The 26,179-nt window shown below is 41.4% G+C and overlaps 1 protein-coding gene across 2 annotated transcripts in view; it reads right to left on the bottom strand.

Moving 5' to 3' along the window:
* The window catches only part of LOC124134154 (inactive polypeptide N-acetylgalactosaminyltransferase-like protein 5), a 64,529-nt gene that overhangs the window by 17,678 nt on the left and 20,672 nt on the right, over positions 1-26,179 (bottom strand). For both annotated transcript variants that reach the window (XM_048403711.1, XM_048403710.1), the window contains one exon: positions 11,261-11,427. In XM_048403711.1, coding sequence (XP_048259668.1) covers positions 11,261-11,427 — 167 coding nt within the window. The remainder of the gene's footprint in view (positions 1-11,260; positions 11,428-26,179) is intronic.

Below are 26,179 nucleotides of genomic sequence, written 5' to 3'. Positions count from 1 at the left end.
AATGTTGTGCAGAGTAATTCACATGGATGACCGGTATAATTGTGTTCAGAGTAATTCACATGGATGACCGGTATAATGTTGTGCAGAGTAATTCACATGGATGACCGGTATAATTGTGTGCAGAGTAATTCACATGGATGACCGGTATAATTGTGTGCAGAGTAATTCATATGGATGTCCTGTATAATGTTGTGCAGAGTAATTCACATGGATGACCGGTATAATTGTGTGCAGAGTAATTCATATGGATGTCCTGTATAATGTTGTGCAGAGTAATTCACATGGATGACCGGTATAATTGTGTGCAGAGTAATTCACATGGATGACCGGTATAATTGTGTGCAGAGTAATTCACATGGATGATCGGTATAATTGTGTGCAGAGTAATTCATATGGATGTCCTGTATAATGTTGTGCAGAGTAATTCACATGGATGACCGGTATAATGTTGTGCAGAGTAATTCACATGGATGACCTGTATAATGTTGTGCATATTAATTCACATGGATGTCCTGTATAATGTTGTGCAGAGTAATTCACATGGATGACCGGTATAATTGTGTGCAGAGTAATTCATATGGATGTCCTGTATAATGTTGTGCAGAGTAATTCATATGGATGTCCTGTATAATGTTGTGCAGAGTAATTCACATGGATGACCGGTATAATGTTGTGCAGAGTAATTCACATGGATGACCGGTATAATTGTGTGCAGAGTAATTCACATGGATGACCGGTATAATGTTATGCAGAGTAATTCATATGGATGTCCTGTATAATGTTGTGCAGAGTAATTCACATGGATGACCGGTATAATGTTGTGCAGAGTAATTCACATGGATGACCGGTATAATTGTGTGCAGAGTAATTCACATGGATGACCGGTATAATGTTGTGCAGAGTAATTCATATGGATGTCCTGTATAATGTTATGCAGAGTAATTCACATGGATGACCGGTATAATGTTGTGCAGAGTAATTCACATGGATGACCGGTATAATTGTGTGCAGAGTAATTCACATGGATGACCGGTATAATTGTGTGCAGAGTAATTCACATGGATGACCGGTATAATTGTGTGCAGAGTAATTCACATGGATGTCCTGTATAATGTTATGCAGAGTAATTCACATGGATGACCGGTATAATGTTGTGCAGAGTAATTCACATGGATGACCGGTATAATTGTGTGCAGAGTAATTCACATGGATGTCCTGTATAATGTTATGCAGAGTAATTCACATGGATGACCGGTATAATGTTGTGCAGAGTAATTCACATGGATGACCGGTATAATTGTGTGCAGAGTAATTCACATGGATGACCGGTATAATGTTGTGCAGAGTAATTCATATGGATGTCCTGTATAATGTTATGCAGAGTAATTCACATGGATGACCGGTATAATGTTGTGCAGAGTAATTCACATGGATGACCGGTATAATTGTGTGCAGAGTAATTCACATGGATGACCGGTATAATTGTGTGCAGAGTAATTCACATGGATGACCGGTATAATTGTGTGCAGAGTAATTCACATGGATGACCGGTATAATGTTGTGCAGAGTAATTCATATGGATGTCCTGTATAATGTTGTGCAGAGTAATTCACATGGATGACCGGTATAATTGTGTGCAGAGTAATTCACATGGATGACCGGTATAATGTTGTGCAGAGTAATTCACATGGATGACCGGTATAATTGTGTGCAGAGTAACTCATATGGATGTCCTGTATAATGTTGTGCAGAGTAATTCACATGGATGTCCTGTATAATGTTGTGCAGAGTAATTCACATGGATGACCGGTATAATTGTGTGCAGAGTAATTCACATGGATGACCGGTATAATTGTGTGCAGAGTAATTCACATGGATGTCCTGTATAATGTTATGCAGAGTAATTCACATGGATGACCGGTATAATGTTGTGCAGAGTAATTCACATGGATGACCGGTATAATTGTGTGCAGAGTAATTCACATGGATGTCCTGTATAATGTTATGCAGAGTAATTCACATGGATGACCGGTATAATGTTGTGCAGAGTAATTCACATGGATGACCGGTATAATTGTGTGCAGAGTAATTCACATGGATGACCGGTATAATGTTGTGCAGAGTAATTCATATGGATGTCCTGTATAATGTTATGCAGAGTAATTCACATGGATGACCGGTATAATGTTGTGCAGAGTAATTCACATGGATGACCGGTATAATTGTGTGCAGAGTAATTCACATGGATGACCGGTATAATTGTGTGCAGAGTAATTCACATGGATGACCGGTATAATGTTGTGCAGAGTAATTCATATGGATGTCCTGTATAATGTTGTGCAGAGTAATTCACATGGATGACCGGTATAATTGTGTGCAGAGTAATTCACATGGATGACCGGTATAATGTTGTGCAGAGTAATTCACATGGATGACCGGTATAATTGTGTGCAGAGTAACTCACATGGATGACCTGTATAATGTTGTGCAGAGTAATTCACATGGATGACCGGTATAATGTTGTGCAGAGTAATTCACATGGATGTCCTGTATAATGTTGTGCAGAGTAATTCACATGGATGTCCTGTATAATGTTGTGCAGAGTAATTCACATGGATGACCGGTATAATTGTGTGCAGAGTAATTCACATGGATGACCGGTATAATGTTGTGCAGAGTAATTCACATGGATGACCGGTATAATTGTGTGCAGAGTAACTCACATGGATGACCTGTATAATGTTGTGCAGAGTAATTCACATGGATGACCGGTATAATGTTGTGCAGAGTAATTCACATGGATGTCCTGTATAATGTTGTGCAGAGTAATTCACATGGATGTCCTGTATAATGTTGTGCAGAGTAATTCACATGGATGACCGGTATAATTGTGTGCAGAGTAATTCACATGGATGACCGGTATAATTGTGTGCAGAGTAATTCACATGGATGTCCTGTATAATGTTATGCAGAGTAATTCACATGGATGACCGGTATAATGTTGTGCAGAGTAATTCACATGGATGACCGGTATAATTGTGTGCAGAGTAATTCACATGGATGTCCTGTATAATGTTATGCAGAGTAATTCACATGGATGACCGGTATAATGTTGTGCAGAGTAATTCACATGGATGACCGGTATAATTGTGTGCAGAGTAATTCACATGGATGACCGGTATAATGTTGTGCAGAGTAATTCATATGGATGTCCTGTATAATGTTATGCAGAGTAATTCACATGGATGACCGGTATAATGTTGTGCAGAGTAACTCACATGGATGACCGGTATAATGTTGTGCAGAGTAATTCATATGGATGTCCTGTATAATTGTGTGCAGAGTAATTCATATGGATGTCCTGTATAATTGTGTGCAGAGTAATTCACATGGATGACCGGTATAATGTTGTGCAGAGTAATTCACATGGATGACCGGTATAATTGTGTGCAGAGTAATTCATATGGATGTCCTGTATAATTGTGTGCAGAGTAATTCACATGGATGACCGGTATAATGTTGTGCAGAGTAATTCACATGGATGACCGGTATAATGTTGTGCAGAGTAATTCACATGGATGACCGGTATAATTGTGTGCAGAGTAATTCACATGGATGACCGGTATAATTGTGTGCAGAGTAATTCACATGGATGACCGGTATAATGTTGTGCAGAGTAATTCATATGGATGTCCTGTATAATGTTGTGCAGAGTAATTCACATGGATGACCGGTATAATGTTGTGCAGAGTAATTCACATGGATGACCGGTATAATTGTGTGCAGAGTAATTCACATGGATGACCGGTATAATTGTGTGCAGAGTAATTCACATGGATGACCGGTATAATTGTGTGCATATTAATTCACATGGATGTCTTGTATAATGTTATGCAGAGTAATTCACATGGATGACCGGTATAATTGTGTGCATATTAATTCACATGGATGACCTGTATAATGTTATGCAGAGTAATTCACATGGATGACCGGTATAATTGTGTGCAGAGTAATTCACATGGATGACCGGTATAATTGTGTGCAGAGTAATTCACATGGATGACCGGTATAATGTTGTGCAGAGTAATTCACATGGATGACCGGTATAATGTTGTGCAGAGTAATTCACATGGATGACCGGTATAATTGTGTGCAGAGTAATTCACATGGATGACCGGTATAATGTTATGCAGAGTAATTCACATGGATGACCGGTATAATTGTGTGCAGAGTAATTCACATGGATGACCTGTATAATGTTGTGCAGAGTAATTCACATGGATGACCTGTATAATGTTGTGCAGAGTAATTCACATGGATGACCGGTATAATGTTATGCAGAGTAATTCACATGGATGACCGGTATAATGTTGTGCAGAGTAATTCACATGGATGACCGGTATAATGTTGTGCAGAGTAATTCACATGGATGACCGGTATAATGTTGTGCAGAGTAATTCACATGGATGACCGGTATAATGTTATGCAGAGTAATTCACATGGATGACCGGTATAATTGTGTGCAGAGTAATTCACATGGATGTCCTGTATAATGTTGTGCAGAGTAATTCACATGGATGACCGGTATAATTGTGTGCAGAGTAATTCATATCGATGTCCTCCTTAATGTTTTGCAAAATGCAAACGGTGATATATACGTCGGTCCAACATTTATCAACTGATTTATAATGATCTAACGCCTTGTACAAATAGAACAAGTAGATTTACGAGATGTCAAGTATCCCGCGTCATGTACTGTATTTGTCTAGAGTGTGGTGCCCCCTGGTGGTACGCTAGTGAACTAAAACTTACTCCTATACTATGTTCATGTCTTCCAAGACGCAAGCATTGTTGGACTGGTTAAGTCATTTGACATTCGCTGACAGTTCGACTCAATGTGGTCGCATGCTAAATGCATGACTAAATGCAGTCTAGTAAAGTATCGATGGTACTTTAATAACTATTAACCCGTTTAGACAACATACCTTTCTCCTTAACCGAATTCTACCATATCAATATCTGAGAACACAGCCGTGTATTTGTCACGAGCAACGCTCCACACTCGGCGCTATTTGTCCTAGTTTGACTAATATATGTCAACATAATGTTTTCGCAATCGAAATAGCAGGTCGCGGGAACGGGTTTATCCCGCATTTAACACTGACTGTAGATCAAGTCTTTGAAAGGCATTTATAAGTGATAGACATAAGGAAGAGAACTTATGGATGTCTACTTCTTTCTGAGCATATGCTTACTCCTGAAACGCTGTGTTCCTCATTATAAAGAAGTTGACATCCATAAATCCCCTTCCTTTTGTGTATCACTTCTAAATGCCTTTCAAAGATCTATTTATTTATTGTATTTATATTTGGTACCTTGACCTTGTCGTTATCGCCGATAAAAAGTCCGACATAAAACGAGAAGGCTTCCTCACGTTCTCTAATCTGGGGCTATTGTCAAATATCAGCAGCTACAGTCAGTGACCGATCTGCACGACACTGGTTGTGAAGGGTTCTCTCGCACGCTTATTCTACATGATACTTATTTCTGAGGTCAGGAAATTCTCGTTATGTTCAGCAAACACTTTAGCCGCGAGTCTGCCTTCTGAACAGTGGTACTAACTTGATGCAGAAATTCTGCATTAGAGTTATGCTTTTGTGTCAGGTATATAGTCTCCCTGGTTCATAACACCACCGACATCGCCCCGCTATTCCACGACTGTGTCCTGACCTTACTCCTTGCTGCCATACCGCTGCAATACTATTGTCATACCACAGTAAAAATCTGTTATATTCCTGTTATACCATTCCCGGGTGGAATAGGTCTTAAGCAACTCATGCTTGCCGTAAAAGGCGACTATGCTTGTCGTAAGAGGCGACTAACGGGATCGGTAGGTCGGGATCGGGTGGTCAGGCTCGCTGACTTGGTTGATGCATGTCATCGATCCCAATTGCATGGATCGATGCTCATGATATCAATCATTGGATTGTCTGGTCCAGTCTCGATTATTTACAGACCGCTGGTATATAGCTGTTAATGTCTGTTACACCACTGTTACACCACTGTTAAAATCTGTTATATTTCTATTATACCACTGTTATTATCTGTCATATTCCTGTTATTCCACGGTTATTATCTGTCATATTCCTGTTATACCACTGTTATAATCTGTTGTATTCCTGTTATACCACTGCAGTAATCTATTATATTCCTGTTATACCACTGTTATAATCTATTATATTCCTGTTATTCCACTGTTATTATCTGTCATATTCTTGTTATACCACTGTTATAATCTGTTGTATTCCTGTTATACCACTGCAGTAATCTATTATATTCCTGTTATACCACTGTAATAATCTATTATATTCCTGTTATTCAACTGTTATTATCTGTCATATTCCTGTTATAACACTGTAATAATCTGTTGTATTCCTGTTATACCACTGTAATAATCTATTATATTCCTGTTATTCCACTGTTATTATCTGTCATATTCCTGTTATAACACTGTAATAATCTGTTGTATTCCTGTTATACCACAGCAGTAATCTATTATATTCCTGTTATACCACTGTTATAATCTATTATATTCCTGTTATTCCACTGTTATTATATGTCATATTCCTGTTATACCACTGTAATAATCTGTTGTATTCCTGTTATACCACTGCAGTAATCTATTATATTCCTGTTATACCACTGTAATAATCTATTATATTCGTGTTATTCCACTGTTATTATATGTCATATTCTTGTTATACCACTGTAATAATCTGTTGTATTCCTGTTATACCACTGCAGTAATCTTTTATATTCCTGTTATACCACTGTAATAATCTATTATATTCCTGTTATTCCACTGTTATTATATGTCATATTCTTGTTATACCACTGTAATAATCTGTTGGTTTCCTGTTATACCACTGTAATAATCTGTTGTATTCCTGTTATACCACTGTAATAATCTGTTGTATTCCTGTTATACCACCGTAATAATCTGTTGTATTCCTGTTATACCACTGTAATAATCTGTTGTATTCCTGTTATAACACTGTTATATACTGTTACACTCTCATTGTATCATTGTAATATACTGTTACACTCTCATTGTATCCTTGTAATATACTGTTACACTTTCGTTGTATCCTTGTAATATTAATATACTGTTTTACGACTATAATATTATTAGTTATGGTGCCTTATACGGTGTCATATTAAGTTAGCAGTAAAATATTTTCTGCTAACCTAATATAACACGGTATACGGCAATTAAAGACACCATAACGAATTTATTATGCTGAAAAGTTTATTGTTTTTGGTTCCTACATCGCACATGTCATGTCATAATGAAAACCTGACGCTTACAACCGGTATAAACGACAGGACCCGCACATATATGTTACCGATACAACGCTTTAATGTAAACATAAAGGTTAACAATGGAATATATAATGCACTAAATGTGCATTTAAACAAGTATTAAAGCTAAAATGGATAGAATTATCATAAAAGTGCCCCATTTTATCAGAAATGTGCGGGCCATTGTAACTTGATGGCAGTCCGCTTTTCCCTAACGACGGGCTGCTATCTATACTATTGCTATGTGACGTCATTGGCTGTTATATGGCGTTGCTATTTTTTACTCTGTGATCTCCGTTGTAAGCGTGTAATAGTTTTTATAAATAAAGTCAAGAAAGTAAATTCTTTAAAAATTAATGTCTTTTCACATCACAATTAATGATATTAAAACACAAAACAGTGTCGAATAACGAAATTCTGTACCAGAATAGTCATGTGACATATGTGAGGCTGGTGTTGGAAAATCCAAAATGGCTGCTACTGACGGTATACAGTCTCATAGTAGGCCAGTAACAACCATCTTGGATTTTTACTGACGGTATTCGGGCTCCTGTGGGTTCAGTATGTCTGCTCTCTGATTTGTCAATCTCACTTCAAGATCATATTATATCCCTGCTATACTCCTCTTATTTTAAAAAATGAACGACGAGAGGGAGTTGTTTATCATACAATAAAATACTGCGGGGAGAATAAACTATGAGGGGCGCAGGACCGAGTGATTTATTCTCCATGCAGTGTTTATTGAACGATAAACAACGACCACGAGTACTATACACAACATATCAACATTAATTACAACATCTCTAAGGATGATAAAAAGATTTGAAGCTTTAAAAATATTTATCCGTATTTAAATGAGGGTGAATCCCTGAATACAATCCCATCTCGACAATAACGGACAGGTCCATTTGATGAACAGGTGAGTAAGTGTGGTATTTCCTGAATATTCTGACCATTCTCGCGTCGACTATCTGTAACTTTTCTCCAAAATCAGATTGAAATATCTCGCCCACTTTTGGATGCGATCTTTCGCCCATTGTGTTTATGTGTGTTACCAAGATACACCTATGTAGGATAACTCTCTACCCTCTCAAACTTAACGTCTTCCAATTTATGACGTCATCAAGCTGTGAGCGTATGTTCGAATATTTAGAAATGACGCCATAAAAGAACAACGTTTTATCGTGAAATAAACCACGCCTCTCTCTTCATTGTTCTTTGCGATTTACCGCGTAACTATGCGATAAATCGTAAAGAAAAAAGACGAAGTGTGGTTTATTTCGATAAAGCAATGTTCCATAATGACGTCATTTTTGGAGATTCGAATATTCGCTCGCAACTTCATGACGTCGTATATTGGACGACGTTATTTTTGAGACGGGCATGTCTAGTGAGTTGTTGCCTATAGGTGTAGCTGAGCAACATAGATGGCCGAACGATCGCATCCCAAAGCGGGAGACATATGACAATCGTCACTGGGAGAAGAGGTGCAGGTAATCGACGTGAGGAGTGTAAGAATATGCTCGAAATACCCGCTTCAGCATAAAATGGGCTTGTCCGACATTGCCGAGGTCGGATTCTATTGACGGAGTCATCATTATTAAAATACGGGTAAATATTTTTAAAGCGTCTAGTTGTACACTTCACCATCAGGCTGTACATGATGTTAACATTCCGTATAAGACATATCATGTTATGAAGCCCGCCCTGAAGGCGGGGAAAGGTAGAGGTTACTTTAATTTTATAACATGTATTTCGCCATTTTGGTTTATTGAAATTTAAAACAACGTAGTTACAGAAACGAAACATACAAAGTATGAGCATGAAATATTAATGCAATTTGTTTCCAGCATTAAGACACGCTACATCTTTATGTAGCTAATTAATGCATCTGACTATTTATTCATTAATTCAATATGCCCATGCCATTTCTTGCTCAAGGACTAATTTTTCGATTGACACGGTCACTTCTTAGAAATGTATTGTTTTGTATAACGTGACACATTTGATACGAAAAACTACTGCTTACCTTTAAGCCATTGTAACTCCGTATCCGTCATGTCGTGGTGTGAACTTGCTGTGGCTCACGAAAACACATTCTAGCATTTGTGTATGTGTAACTAAAATATTCCCACACAACTATGGATATTGATACCCAGGTTTCCACATAGATTCCTTTTCTTGGACATTGACTGATTAGCATCCAAAATATTCTCTGAAGATATATTTCAATTTGGTTATAATGTAGAAGAATGCCCTTTAAAACTCATGAAAATGTCCTGTGATCAGTTTTCTCTTGCAAAATCACTGAATGCAGATATGTCTAGGTTTTCTCCCCTTTTACGAAATCGGAACCACAACAAATATAGTATTATACTGAGTATATAATTACATTACTCCTAATATTCCTTCATGGTGTTAATAATTTCGATCAATAGAACATACAGATAATGTCAGGCTTTATTAATAGAACAGAAGACACACCCTAACCCAGACAGACGCATATGAGTTTCAAATGGCCGGCCCCTACAAACGATCACCTGGTGCAGCCTTCAGACACCATTGTTCCGCCAACAAAACCATAAAATACACAGGTAAAACAAACCATTCCGCCCACACTTGTCTAAACATTGATACATCTATAGTGTGACGATTTTCCTTAAGTAATATACATTTACTTTAAACTAAAAAGATTATGGCTTTTTTAATTAACCTATTAACGATTTATATATATTTGCCATTATGAATATTCACGATACTCCATAGGAAATATGTATGTGCTGCAGGGTGTTACATTCACTTAACATCTTGTAGGAAGGGGATGCTTACTTGGCAAGTTGAACGCGAATTTCTATGTAACAATGCAGATTATCAAAAGTTTCATGGATATTATCATAATGGTATTTTAAATAATATGTATCAGTTACAGATACATATACCTATATTGCAGCATTGAAATTTACTGTCTGAAAAGATATTTAAGAGACATTCAAATCATAATTCAAGATTGAAACTGTAAACTTTCATGAAATGAATAATTGTTGTCTACTTCCAACACCTCAAAGAAAATACCAGTTGGTAAAACCATGTTGACGTCTGACCTCACAACCGGTAACCTATTTGCACGGGATGTTAATTTTTGTGTAAAAAATACCTCCCATTGTGTACGAATTATTTTGGCATATGGAACCCTTGTTATTATCTGCATTTACATTATAATAACCAATGCTTCGTTTTGCAAAGTGCAAACACAATGTGATTATATGTTATTTGAACATGTGCATCTGCCATTATTGTTGGCAGTTTTGATTCTTTTTCCACATAAATATTTTTGTCCAAAAAATGCTGTCTTGTCATACGATATACTTTTTTCAAAACAATACAGCTACCCTACGCAAATGGAGCATCTGTACTGAGAAAGACCCGTTATAAATAGTACTTTGTATTTGTTTGTACACCAACCTTGTCTCATTTATGGCAAATACAATCATGCAGCTTCAGGCCTTTCACTCAGGACCTTTGCAGGACCTCCGTGCAGTACAGTCAAGCCACACTTTCTAATATTTAATTTGCATGCATTAAATCATAATTCCATACCTCCGTAACATCATAATTATGCAGCTGTGAGGCATCACATATGGCGGGGGAGTTGAATGCCCTGCAATAACATTATCTTGTACTCGTGTAATATACGTTATACTCCCATTATATCCCTGCTATATTCCTGTTATACCCCTGTTATATCCTGCTGTACTCAGGTAATTATCTTTTTGTACTCTTATTATATCCGGCTATACCCCTACTATTTTTCTTGCTATAGTCCTGCTACAACTAGATTATGCTATATGTAGAGTGTATACCAGCCGTGTTGAACTGGTGTTCAGTCTCTGATACTCACCTAAGTCGCTCTCGTCGTCGACGAGGATGATCTCCTTCAGCAGGCGGCTGGGCGTCCTGTTGATGATGCTGTAGACGGTTCTCAGCAGGATAGAGGGCCACTCGTTGTGGAAGGGGATCACAATACTTGTCGTGGGGAGATCATCCGGGTATGTCATGCTCTGGCACCTGGGAAAACGACATCGGCATCGTAAAGGAAGGAAAACTAACCAGAGAGATAAGGTATATGTGAATAACTCCCTGTATCCTGCGTCTACACCCCCTCCATACAGTCCCCGAGCTGTCCACACTGCCTAAGGTTCCAGCCAGACCAGGCTTGAGATAGGGAGGAGCATGAGGTGATCAGGAACTTACAACTGAAACATCTACTTGTGAACAGCGACATAGAAATAACCACAAGGCACATTAACATAACAGTGTCCAGATTTTCAAGATTTTCTGGATAAATATGATCTTTTAGGTCTGAAAGAAACCAAGACAGATACTGTGGATGAAATACTACTTGATAATTATAAACTTTTCATACATAGCAGATTCAAATTTCAAAGGAGATCTGGAGGAATATGAATAGCAGTGGAAAATGAATATGCAGATCACATAACTGTGATTGAAAGTGAAATGGACTGTGTTTTGTGGGTAAAGTTGTCAGGATCTCCATTTGACTTGCCTCGTGATCTCGACCTGGGAGTTGTGTATGTGCTCTCTGGGTCACCCAAGTATTCATATGAAGATATAGTCCAGGACATTCAAAACAGTGTTGTGCACATGCTGTATGGACGTGACCTGGTCATGCTGATCGGTGACGTTAAGATCAGAACAAGACTTCTTAAAGATTATTGCACATTTGACAACCACAATGGGCTTGATTTAGATGTTGATATGATGAGAGATGAACTTGGTCCTGAGTTAGTGCGAGATGATCTTTGTAAGAGAACATAGACACATCACAACCTGGCTGATATTTGTAAAAGATGTAATTTATTTATATGTCATAGACGAATTGGAAAAGATAGGAAAGTGGGTCACCAATACCCGTATAATTGATTATGTCCTTTTTTCTGCTGAGAGTTTACCTCTATTTACAAATTTGCTGTTGTCCCTTGGTCTCGGTATACAAGTCACATGTGATCCTATTCATTGCCCTGTGTCCCTTGGTCTCGGTATACAAGTCACATGTGATCCTATTCATTGCCCTGTGTCCCTTGGTCTCGGTATACAAGTCACATGTGATCCTATTCATTGCCCTGTGTCCCTTGGTCTCGGTATACAAGTCACATGTGATCCTATTCATTTCCCTGTGTCCCTTGGTCTCGGTATACAAGTCACATGTGATCCTATTCATTGCCCTGTGCCCCTTGGTCTCGGTATACAAGTCACATGTGATCCTATTCATTGCCCTGTGTCCCTTGGTCTCGGTATACAAGTCACATGTGATCCTATTCATTGCCCTGTATCCCTTGGTCTCGGTATACAAGTCACATGTGATCCTATTCATTGCCCTGTGTCCCTTGGTCTCGGTATACAAGTCACATGTGATCCTATTCATTGCCCTGTGTCCCTTGGTCTCGGTATACAAGTCACATGTGATCATGTAACCAAGGGTAATGTTAACAACAGGCAGCTGCGGGATTAACGGTAAACGAAAACCGAGGTTAAACAAAATTTTGATCAATGGTCGTGTTAATCATCTGTCTTCGTAGATAACATAGACCGCCCCCGTGGTCTAGTGGTAGAGCGTCCGCCTGGAGAGCGAAAGGTCCGGGGTTTGATGCCAGGCTGCGTCATAACAAAAGACGTTACAAGATGGCACTTGTTGTTACCCTGTCTGGCGCTCGGCATAAAGGGGATAAAACAAGGACTGGTCGCCTCGGAGTCAGTATAACGATCTGAGTTGGGTATTCATGTTAAACTGTTGCACGGTTTCTCAGTAAGCTAGCACAATATATCGGCGTCAGTCCGGACCAGTACAAGCAGCTACGCACGCATGCGCGCTATATAAGTGCAATAATCTTGGACGCGACGTTAAACCCACCTCACCTCCCAATAGTATGGATACGGCTAAAGTAAAGCTCCTTTGTGAGCTTACAAAGACACCACGGGGGGGGTCAGGGTGACCCAGCTACTGTTGTCAGTCAGGTAGCCAATGATCTTGCGCTCGCCCTTCGTGTACGTGAACATTTGGGACTTCTCCATACAAGGTTAACAATACTACTCGTAGTAAAACGCACAGGCGTGATCATAACCGTTGATTTGGCAATGACTGTAAGCAGTCTCGGAGAAGGATTTTCAAGACAAAAAATATTTATACATGGAATAAATGTAATTACAATAGATATATGTATCGTAAAACAAGTAAAGAGTATAAAAGAAGACTGTATTAATACTTTCGTAAACATAGACTGAAAATAAAATCCACTTAGAGAAAATTTGAAAACATCCCCAAAAGAGTATTGGGTGTTACTAAAAAACAAACCCTGAGATAAACAAAATAGCAAGGTCCATTTAAGCACATTCTACGAATAGTGTAAGAAGATTAACAGCAATGGTGAGGAGACGGGCGGCCACTTGTTCCCCGATGAAGAAGACGTCCCAGATTTTAATGATGAGGTTTTGAATAGTGGCATTGCAGAGACAGAAATACTGACAGCCATTAAGGGATTAAACACGAGGAAGTCTTCTGGACTAGACTGCTTTACAATGAATATTTAATTTCTTCCGTTTCAAAATCATTACCTTTCTACATTGAATTTTTTAACTTTATTTTTACCACTGGCATACTACCAGATATTTGGCTAACTGGAATAATTAGGCCTATGTACAAAAGATAGGGCGACTGCACTGAGCCCAGCTCATACAGGCCAACTTCTAGTTTTAGTTGCTCGGAAACGTCTTACAAGTATGTATTATAAACAATATAATAAGATTTCTCATATACAGGCTGGATTTCGACAGGTGTTCTATGCAATAGATAATCTGTTTATTCTGCAAACTTTATTCCAATCTCAAAAGTCCAAGAAACTGTATTGTGCGTTAAGTAATTCTTCTCAGGCGCTCGACAAAATATGGAGAGTTGGGTTTCGAACCAAAACGCTTGGACACGTGGTTAAAGGCAAAAATATATGATCTTATCACAAATATGTACAGAATGATTAAATCCTGTGTGATGATAAATGATAATATGTCCGATTTTTCCCTTGCTTATATGGCGTTAGACAAGGAGAACATCAGTCACCACTCTTATTTGCTGTATACTTAAATGATTAGAACAATATCATATTGATACTAATTGTGACAGAATTCATTTAGAATACTATAACGGGTATGAATCGTTAGTTTTTATCAAACCCATTTTACTTCTATAGGCTGGTGAAACAGTACTGTTTAGAGAAAGCAGACACCAGCTACAGGATACACTCAATACGTTTCTTAAGCAATGTAATGACTGGAAACTAGACGTTAACATAGAAAAACGAAAATAGTCATCTCTGGGTTAGGTCCAGATGTAAAGACAAATATAACTTCGGCTAGTATCCGATGGACGGTAGTGACAGCTATAATTATTTATCCCGTTAAAAATGAATACTTATGTTCATATTGCTGAAATCGGCAGGAAGCTACAATGAGTCTATTAAAACGTGCCAGAAATTTACATTTACCACTAGGTTGCCTTATCGAAATGTTTGATACATTTGTTGTCCCTATTTTACTATATGGTTCTGAAATATGAGGCGTTCATAACACCGAAATAATCTAAAAGGTTCACTTGACAATTCTTACACTAACTGAAGGTATATGACGGTCCACGCCAAGCTTCATGGTATATGGCGAACTCGGGCCAGAATCGCGAAGTGTTAAAATCGCAGAAAGAATGATAAGTTATTGGTTAAACTGATGCAGCCTTCACAACACAAAACATAACTTCGCGTCATTTATCTTAAATAAATGATAAATCACAAGAAAATAAAGGGTACGCCCTTTCTACAACTTAATCATATCAAAAGTATGTTTAGTAACTGTGGTCTTACGTATATGTTTCATTTCTCTGATGATTATTACAAAGCGTCCATTTTATTTCAACGTGAGAAAACCCTCCGCCTTCAGTTTATCCAGTCATGGAGAAGTGGGGGTTGCCAATTGAGCCAATAGGGAGATGGGCGGGTATACCTCGCGCACACCGCTATTGTACACCGTGATACAAATGCACTTGGTGACGACTTCCACCACCTGTTCCGTTGTAGATCGCTATCCAACAACCGAGCCATTTTGGTTGATAAATATGTTTACGATTGGTAAAACATCTGTAAGTTTGCTGAACTATTGAACACCAAAGCATATCTGCTATCATAAAGTTACCGAAGTTCATCGTATTCCTGAATACTCACTTTAGTTGAAGACAGATCCTTTGTATTTATTTTACTTTGGCAATAACTGGGTCAACATGTCCACACAGATAAATACTTCATTGGTCTTAATTACCCTTAAAAACAATTGATATGATGGCCAACAAGGTCACTTACTGTTACTGCATAACATATTTGCTGAAACAGTGTAACACTAGTAACATCATCTGTAGAGCTCAATGTCTTTTTCCGAAAAATATTCTAAACGGTACAGTTTATGCAAGAAGAATGAACTCATTGTGTTTATAGACTTGTCATCTTGCTGTGTCATGTTATAAATATATTTGTATTGATCACGTACGACAGCTGGTGGTCCCTTGGAGTGAAACAAAGGTTGTTGTTGTTGATAGCTATCACGTACACATTTGCGAATGACTCGATATCGCCACTGCAAGTCCTTATCTGGATGGTATAACCTGGCAATGTAGCCAGTACATCAATATACATATTTACCAACTGCCGTATTTTCAAATTTAGAGAAATAGTGATATTAGGTTAACTGACTTTCTGCTAAACTGTTTTATAATCTGTTTGATTAAGAATAAGTATTAAGATAATACACGGATCACATAACATTTTTTGGGAAATTATTGTTATCGAACTATTGCTGATATCACGTACACGAGTGACCCGCCTTCCAGCACGACTCAGTTGTCATCAGTGAAGATACGCTCACAGGAGTCGTGGCACCCGTTGTTGTGCACAGGCCATATAAGTGCATCACAGACTTCTTAATGATCCTGAATGGCTGAGAAACAGGTGTGACATACGTGATCGTCATAGCGACTCTGCTTAGATGGGGTCTGAATACTGTGAGAGTATGTTAAAAGACTTTGCTGGAGTGCCTTACGCCGCCAATACCCATAATACGCCCTGTAAACAGTAAAGAGTCCAGTTTACAAGGGACAGACGGAGCACATCACATGATCTCGCGTCAACCTTAGCTTCATGTGAGCTTGCAATACAAGTTTAAATCGAATGCTGTACAAAACGTTTCTAATATTCACAGAGAAACAAAAGCCTCTTAGCTCTTTGTACTTTTCTCCATACCGAACTAGAGCCGAGGGATTGTCTAATTCGTAGGAGCGTTGTTCGCCCCTGAAACAGTATTTCAGTTATATCACAGCGGAAAGTGATCCAGGTCTCAGACGTTTACCAGTTGAGCGACAACCACGAGCGAGGGTCTGGTGCTGACAAACCCAGACACCTAGTCACGGGTTTGAACTATCACACGTTTCTGGCACGCCCAGGGTACCATTGAACAAAGCGATCTTAATTTTAGTGCTAAGCTGATCGTTACTCCCATACCTTAACATAGACGTACAACAGTCATAGCGCTATGGTTGTTTTGTACAACGGCACCCTGGAGACGGAACTAGGCACAGCGTATTGCGGAGACGGAAACGACTGGGTCACTTTTGACCTCCTGTGGAAATACTACAGTAACCTGGACACTGTCAACAGCACTGCGTTCCCCGGGATATAGATTACAGTAGAACACTGACCCAGGTGCCACTTGCTTACAATATCTAATCACTCAGGACATAGTCGAAGTATTCACGAAGGAACCTCCCTGGGTTTGGGAAAGTCAGGAAGAAGTCGCGTCCCCTTGCTGGATTGGCATGACCGCCCTATCATCCCAGGACAACAATAGTTGTATTCACAACTAGGACTGGGTTGGTTGGTTGGTTGTTTAACGCCGCACTCAGCAATATTCCAGCTATATGACGGCGGTCTGTAAATAATCGAGTCTGGACCAGACAATCCAGTGATTAATATCATGAGCATCAATCCACGCAATTGGGATTGACGACATGCATCAACCAAGTCAGCGAGCCTGACCACCCGATCCTGTTAGTCGCCTTTTACGACAAGCATAGTCGCCTTTTACGGCAAGCATTGGTTGCTGAAGACCTATTCTACCCCGGATCTTCACGGGCCACTATAACTGGGAGGTGGGTGGTAGATATGCGGAGAGAGAAAAACCACTATATAATCCTATTGTAGCCAATCAGATCAATTATTTTCCCATTAATTTAAAACGTTAAATGCTCTGTATAATTAAGATCAAACAAATAATGACGTCTATTAGGGCTGGTCAAGGTAAATCTCATATGTTTTGACAAGCCATCTCTACCCCACTGTCTAACAAAGGGGGTGTCTCACAAATTGGGTATCTGACAAGTGGGGTATGACCGCTGTAGTAGCACATCTCACTAAAGTGTCAATCAACAGGACGGTGTAAGATGCGAGCAAACGCGTAATTCCCTCAACGCTCTGCTGCGAACTAGTCTGATTACCACTGGTTAAGAATGCGGTCTTCAAAGGCCATGCAGGCGAGGGCTGGTGGCAGATACAGCCATGTTTGCTTACACTGGACTTGAGAACAAACTGGCTCACATATCTCAGTTGGTGAGCATTGTGTAGAGACACTGTCCTACAATCAGTTTCGCGAAGCTCCTGTGGCTGATTTACCCCCAAACGTCCGAGCACGCTACATACATATCATGCTTTCATACATACAACATACACGTTTCCATCGCACCCACATGTACCGATCTTAACACGTTGTGATCATTTTTCATGCCTATCCCGCTACGTGAAGAACGTAACTGGGGAAATATACCCCGTTGTCAGCCAGCCAGCCAGTCCACTATACTGCTACCTCCTGACAGCGACACAGCATCGCGTATTGTATTAACCTTGATGTAAGCTCCGCCTGGAGCACAACTGGTCATAGGGCAATATTTCAATCTTTGCTGTTTTCAAATTGTTGGATAAAATTGTCGTATATCAACACCCATCTGCACCAAGTCATGCCAAGATAGCTTACCCCGCGTATCGCTTCAATTGACACTAATGTCGCTTTTACTAACTGAAGTTGGTTGACTCTTTCTATCCGTCCTATTAATTCTGATCGTAACGGTTGGGTTGAATCTAATCAACAAGATACACTTGTATAATGGGGATTGTCCACCTGTCAGACATCAGATCGAGGGAACGATGATAAAGAGAAAATGGTGGTGACATAATCGTTAAACGGTTATACAGTATAGACAGGGGAACGTAGAAATACACTGCGACTGAAAATTCTAAAGTAATACTATTATCACGGTGAAATATTTGCGTGCCCTGTACTACGTTTCCTCGGCCATTTTGGTGTTGAATACGTGCAAGTGTAAATCCACCTCTATTTGAGTCAAGCCATACCCCCCTACCCTCTCCCCTAAATAATCTAAATAAGACCCACACTGAGGGTCCTATGACTAGTCTGACACCGCGTCGTGGACATAGAGCACCGGGACCATGGTATCTTGTCACGTCATCAGTGATATATGCTACTTACAAGTGATAGATATTCTTTGCAGTGGATGGTTGGTTTCACACGCCCACACGCGCCGTAGCATAGACCCACACGGCGCCGTAGCATAGACCCACACGCGCCGTAGCATAGACCCACACGCGCCGTAGCATAGACCAACATGGTGCTGTAGCATAGACCCACACGCGCCGTAACATAGACCCACACGCGCCGTAGCATAGACCCACACGGCGCCGTAGCATAGACCCACACGCGCCGTAGCATAGACCCACATGGTGCTGTAGCATAGACCCACACGGCGCTGTTGCATCGACACACATGGCAATGTAGCATACACCCACATGACGCTGTAGCATACACCCACATGGCGCCGTAGCATAGACCCACGTGACACTGTGGCATAGACCCATACGTGCCGTAGCATAAACCCAAATGGTGCTGAAGCATAGTCCCATACAGCGCCGTAGAATAGACCCACACGGCGCCGTAGCATAGACCCACATGACACTGTGGCATAGACCCATACGTGCCGTAGCATAAACCCACAGGTGCTGTAGCATAGTCCCACACAGCGCTGTAGCATAGACCCACACGGCGCCGTAGCATAGACCCACATGACACTGTGGCATAGACCCATACGTGCCGTAGCATAAACCCACAGGTGCTGTAGCATAGTCCCACACAGCGCTGTAGCATAGACCCACACGGCGCCGTAGCATAGACCCACACGCGCCGTAGTAGAACCACACGGCGCTGTAGCATTGACCCACACGGCGCCGTAGCATAGACCCACACGCGCCGTAGTAGACCCACACGGCGCTGTAGCATTGACCCACATGGCAATTTAGCATAGACCCAAACGCGCCGTAGCATAGACCCACATGGCACTGTAGCATAGACCCAAACAGCACTGTAGCATAGACCAACACGGCGCTGTAGCAGAGACCCACATGGAACAGACCCGTGAAGATCAGGGATAGAATAGGTCTTCAGCAACCCATGCTTGTCATAAAATGTGACTATGCTTGTCGTAAGAGGCGACTAACGGAATCGGGTGGTCAAGCTTGTTGACTTGGTTGTGGCATGTCGTCGTATCCCAGTAGCGTGGATCGATGCTCATGATGTCAATCACTGGATTCTCTGGTCCAGGGCCCTGTTCCATAGAGCGATCTTTGCGCTAAGACTACCGTAAGTCTATGTTATAGTATGGGAGTCACGATCGTCTTAGCGCTAAGACTACCGTAAGTCTATGATATAGTATGGGAGTCGCGATCGTCTCAGCGCTACGATCGCTTTGTGGAACAGGGCCCTGACTCGATTATTTACAGACCGCCGTCATATAGCTGTAATATTGCTGACAGTGGCGTTAAACATGACCCCCTATACAACAGCCAGAGTGGACGGTAGGTACTGACTTGATTATCAGGGTCAATATCGTGGTCGGGAGGGGCAAGAGGTTTTATGTGCACGACTCATTGTATTGCCAGAAAGTTCGTCAACTCCGCGGGGTGGGACAATATTAGAATATGAACAATAGGCTGTAGCTAAACACGACAATAAACATCCCTCCATTGTTTACCAACACAACCACTGTCAATGTTTACACGCGCAGCGAACTCCGCCCCCTCCTTGCATCGCGGCACGATCTGTAGATAGCATCCCCCTAGCATTATTTGCGATTTCTCTTTAGGGGAGACGATATTATTGAAAGCAAACATACGATTCCGTATGTTCGCAAGTACAAATTATTAACTTGCTCTCTGTTTGTGTCTTGATTATGACTTTACATCATGTACATTTTCCTTATGTTTATCGCATTAAACAGTTTGTGTTTAATAAATGTATTTCTGATTGTATGCATGAGATGGAACACTCAGACAGGTAGTGGGGGTCACGACTGTCTTATAATCAAGCAGCGAACACATACACCCGGCTTAATTACACATTTCTCAATAAGACGACGCTGAAAATGAGACAATCTGTGCAACTTTAGTAAAGCTGAGAATGGTTTCGGATTTACGAACGCAATATCACCAAGTGATATTAAATTATTATTCCCAGCTCTCGTAAATCACGAACGGAACAAGAAACGACTTCGAAAACAGATAACGCGGATGTTCGTGGGCATAACCAGATTGGCAATCGGTGAAACATCAATAGGGATCAAAGCATGGCATGTTTACTTCTGGGAAGGAATGATGGGAGGGCAGCCTAAAGCTCCACACGTCTGTTACATCCCCATCTATCCCGATAATCAGCCTGGCGGCTTCGATGCGTTGGACAAATGGAATTGGGTTATATTTGATCAATTAAGTTAAATTCGAAATGGACACATTGTCACAATCCAAGGTATCCCCATTTGCATTGTCCCCAACCACAGTGTTACCATCCGCAGTGTCATCATCCAGAGCGTCCCCAACCACAGTGTTACCTTCCACAGTGTCGCCATCCAGAGCGTCCCCAACCACAGTGTTACCTTCCACAGTGTCATCATCCAGAGCGTCCCCAACCACAGTGTTACCTTCCACAGTGTCGCCATCCAGAGCGTCCCCAACCAGAGTGTTACCTTCTACAGTGTCGCCATCCAGAGTGTCAATTATGGAGAGTTTCACTATCCAGAGCGCCATTACCCAGAGCGTCATTATGGAGAGTTTCATTATCCAGAGCGTCATTATGGAGAGTTTCATTATCCAGAGCGTCATCATGGATAGTTTCACTATCGAGAGCGTCATCATCCAGAGCGTCAATATGAAGAGTATCATTATCCAGAGCGTCATAACGGAGAATTTCATTATCTAGAGCTTCATTATTGAGAGTTTCATTATCCAGAGCGTCATCATCCAGAGCGTCACTATCGAGAGTTTCATTATCCAGAGCGTCGTCATCATCCAGAGTTTCATTATCCAGAGCGTCATCATCCAGAGCGTCATTATGGAGAGTTTCATTATCCAGAGCGTCATCATCCAGAGCATCATTATGGAGAGTTTCATTATCCAGAGCGTCATCATCCAGGGTGTCATTATGGAGAGTTTCATTATCCACAGCGTCATCATCCAGGGTGTCATTATGGAGAGTTTCATTATCCAGAGCGTCATCATCCAGGGTGTCATTATGGAGAGTTTCATTATCCACAGCGTCATCATCCAGAGCATCATTATGGAGAGTTTCATTATCCAGAGCGTCATCATCCAGGGTGTCATTATGGAGAGTTTCATTATCCACAGCGTCATCATCCAGAGCGTCATTATGGAGAGTTTCATTATCCAGAGCGTCATCATCCAGGGTGTCATTATGGAGAGTTTCATTATCCACAGCGTCATCATCCAGGGTGTCATTATGGGGAGTTTCATTATCCAGAGCGTCATCATCCAGGGTGTCATTATGGAGAGTTTCATTATCCACAGCGTCATCATTCAGAGCATCATTATGGAGAGTTTCATTATCCAGAGCGTCATCATCCAGAGTTTCATTATCCAGAGCGTCATCATCCAGAGCGTCATTATGGAGAGTTTCATTATCCACAGCGTCATCATCCAGAGCATCATTATGGAGAGTTTCATTATCCAGAGCGTCATCATCCAGGGTGTCATTATGGAGAGTTTCATTATCCACAGCGTCATCATCCAGGGTGTCATTATGGAGAGTTTCATTATCCAGAGCGTCATCATCCAGGGTGTCATTATGGAGAGTTTCATTATCCACAGCGTCATCATTCAGAGCATCATTATGGAGAGTTTCATTATCCAGAGCGTCATCATCCAGAGTTTCATTATCCAGAGCGTCATCATCCAGAGCGTCATTATGGAGAGTTTCATTATCCACAGCGTCATCATCCAGAGCATCATTATGGAGAGTTTCATTATCCAGAGCGTCATCATCCAGGGTGTCATTATGGAGAGTTTCATTATCCACAGCGTCATCATCCAGGGTGTCATTATGGAGAGTTTCATTATCCAGAGCGTCATCATCCAGGGTGTCATTATGGAGAGTTTCATTATCCACAGCGTCATCATCCAGGGTGTCATTATGGAGAGTTTCATTATCCAGAGCGTCATCATCCAGGGTGTCATTATGGAGAGTTTCATTATCCACAGCGTCATCATTCAGAGCATCATTATGGAGAGTTTCATTATCCAGAGCGTCATCATCCAGGGTGTCATTATGGAGAGTTTCATTATCCACAGCGTCATCATCCAGAGCGTCATTATGGAGAGTTTCATTATCCAGAGCGTCATCATCCAGGGTGTCAATATGGAGAGTTTCATTATCCACAGCGTCATCATCCAGGGTGTCATTATGGAGAATTTCATTATCCAGAGCGTCATCATCCAGGGTGTCATTATGGAGAGTTTCATTATCCACAGCGTCATCATCCAGGGTGTCATTATGGAGAGTTTCATTATCCACAGCGTCATCATCCAGGGTGTCATTATGGAGAGTTTCATTATCCAGAGCGTCATCATCCAGGGTGTCATTATGGAGAGTTTCATTATCCACAGCGTCATCATCCAGGGTGTCATTATGGAGAGTTTCATTATCCACAGCGTCATCATCCAGGGTGTCATTATGGAGAGTTTCATTATCCAGAGCGTCATCATCCAGGGTGTCATTATGGAGATTTTCATTATCCAGAGCATCATCATTCAGAGCGTCATGATCCAGAGTGTCATTCTATAGAACATTACCATCCATGATAGGAGCAGGACGATAAGCTGACAATAATAGTCTCGGGGGACGTCATGGGGCTCTGGTTACACATTCTTGGACAATGGGGCTGTGGGTACCAATTCTAGGACATTGGGGTTCTGGGTACCAAATCTTGGCCAATGGGGTTCTGGGAATCAATTCCATGACAAAGGGGCTCTGGGTACCAATTCCATGACAATGAGCTCTGGGTACCAATGCTTGGACAATGAGCTCTGGGTACCAATTCTTGGACAGTGAGGCTCTAGGTACCAATTCTAGGACAATGTGCCCTGGGTACCAGTTCTACTCCGGAATCCCGTCAGTGAATAGTGCCACACCAATGTGGCTCACCTGGATATGTAGACAACAGTTCAAAATGCCAAAGTCACGTTCTCTCATCACTTATATTCTAATATCTTCTGCAAATAAACTAAAGATTATTTAAGTAACAATAAAAATCCAAGCAAAATATGATGTCATCATGAGACATACAGGTTTTACAGTGTTGGAGGAGAGCAGTGTTTTAAGACAGCTTAAGAGCCTGAATCAATGTAATACTACATATAATTCCGATGTGGAGCGAAGCGCACCCCTTCGTCCACCTTATCGCGGAACACCTCCCGACTGCGTGTTCAACTTTTTAATGTGTGTGTGTGAAACACGTGCATGCAAACTGTCATATATCACACATAAACTCGTCAAGTTTGACTGCTGTTTCTCCGTTTTGATACAGGTCATATTGGCGTAGGCGTAATGCAGCCGGACACGGAGGGTCGTGTTGATATGTACGTTAATGACGTCCTTCTGATATTTGTGAACGTCAAAATCACAAACAGCATTGTCGATAATTATGTTTTCAACGCGCACATTGTACCAGCTGTTTCACCGCCTGCGTGTCTGAAATATAAGGTATCGAGTGATGGTTATGGATGGTTGAGGAAAAGGAAGGACCAGGTGGAACATGACATCCCCAGAACAGAAAGACGACAGGGGTATGTAGTCAAAATATGAACGTTGGAGATGACTTGATCATCAACGGGTCATACCACCACAATTGGTCAAACACTCGTTACACGGCGTGCTGTGGGCCATATCAGTTTCCCGGTGAGTGTGTTCGGACTCTTGCAGCGCCTGGCCCAGTTCGCCCAGCTGAGCGGGTAACACTGGCACTTCACGAGTCTCAGATCATCCTCTTTACGATGTGTTTCCCATCCCGTGCTCAGGTTTACAGTGGCAGTTAGCCGGAAAGACATTTTGGGAAAACAACCTTGGCCGTTACACATGTAACACGATATTAGATGCCAATAGTTTTAACATTGTGCATATACATATAAACTCGTGACATCAGGGATTGTTGTAACCGTGTAGAGAGTTTATAACAAAATATAAATATATATGCAGAGTGGATGTTACATCTACCGGTGGCGAATGGGTGGATATCAAACATTGTTTTCGGTTCCTGAGCGGGGCGGTAATGTCGGGGCGGTAGTGTCGGGGCGGTAATGTCGGGGCGGTAATGTCGGGGCGGAAGTGTCGGGGCGGTAATGTCGGGGCGGTAATGTCGGGGCGGTAATGTCGGGGCGGTAGTGTCGGGGCGGTAATGTCGGGGCGGTAATGTCGGGGCGGTAGTGTCGGGGCGGTAGTGTCGGGGCGGTAATGTCGGGGAGGTAATGTCGTGGCGGTAATGTCGGGGTGGTAGTGTCGGGGCGGTAATGTCGGGGCGGTAATGTCGGGGCGGTAGTGTCGGGGCGGTAATGACGGGGCGGTAATGTCGGGGCGGTTATGTCGGGGCGGTAATGTCGGGGCGGTAAGGTCGGGGCGGTAATGTCGGGGCGGTAGTGTCGGGGCGGTAATGACGGGGCGGTAATGTCGGGGCGGTAATGTCGGGGCGGTAGTGTCGGGGCGGTAGTGTCGGGGCGGTAATGTCGGGGCGGAAGGATGTGAGAGACAAAGACACAACATTGGCCGACCGAGTCTACATATCCAAGAGCAGTTCACAGAATGATAGACATGTAAACGAAAAAATGTCTTTTGAACATGATTATCATGTTCGTGTTGACCTGTGTTGACATGTGAGTGCTGAACGTTGAACATTGCTTCTGTTTTCATTCCTCCGACACGGCGGGTTGCTTGCTGGCATGTGGCACGACTCTCGCCGCCGGCGTGTTAGGGACATACGCCATTAACTATTGATAAGAAGTGTCCGGCTTCCAGCCATTGCTTTCAATAATATCGCATTACGTGGGCACGTGGAAGTGTTTACAGTATGTTAATGGGAAATCGGATCACAATTTATGCTTTGTATTTGTAAAACATTCTTGAAATATCAGACGATGGTTTGCTGCGAGTCATAGATTAAAACCATAAAGTCTTTTCCTGTGCATATGCAGTGAAATAAAGTAGGTTTTTTTAAGTTTTATTATTTTGTTGGTCTTTTGGTAATGCTATTGCTGATTGCTTGTTCATGTTACGATGCAGCATGACGGTGTTTACTGATATCTGACGTAACATT

The sequence above is a fragment of the Haliotis rufescens genome, unplaced genomic scaffold (assembly GCF_023055435.1).
Source record: "Haliotis rufescens isolate VD_foot unplaced genomic scaffold, xgHalRufe1.0.p SCAF_1, whole genome shotgun sequence".
Classification (NCBI taxonomy): domain Eukaryota; kingdom Metazoa; phylum Mollusca; class Gastropoda; order Lepetellida; family Haliotidae; genus Haliotis; species Haliotis rufescens.
Note: the sequence above shows the minus strand (reverse complement) of the source record. Positions and strands in the feature narration are given on the sequence as shown.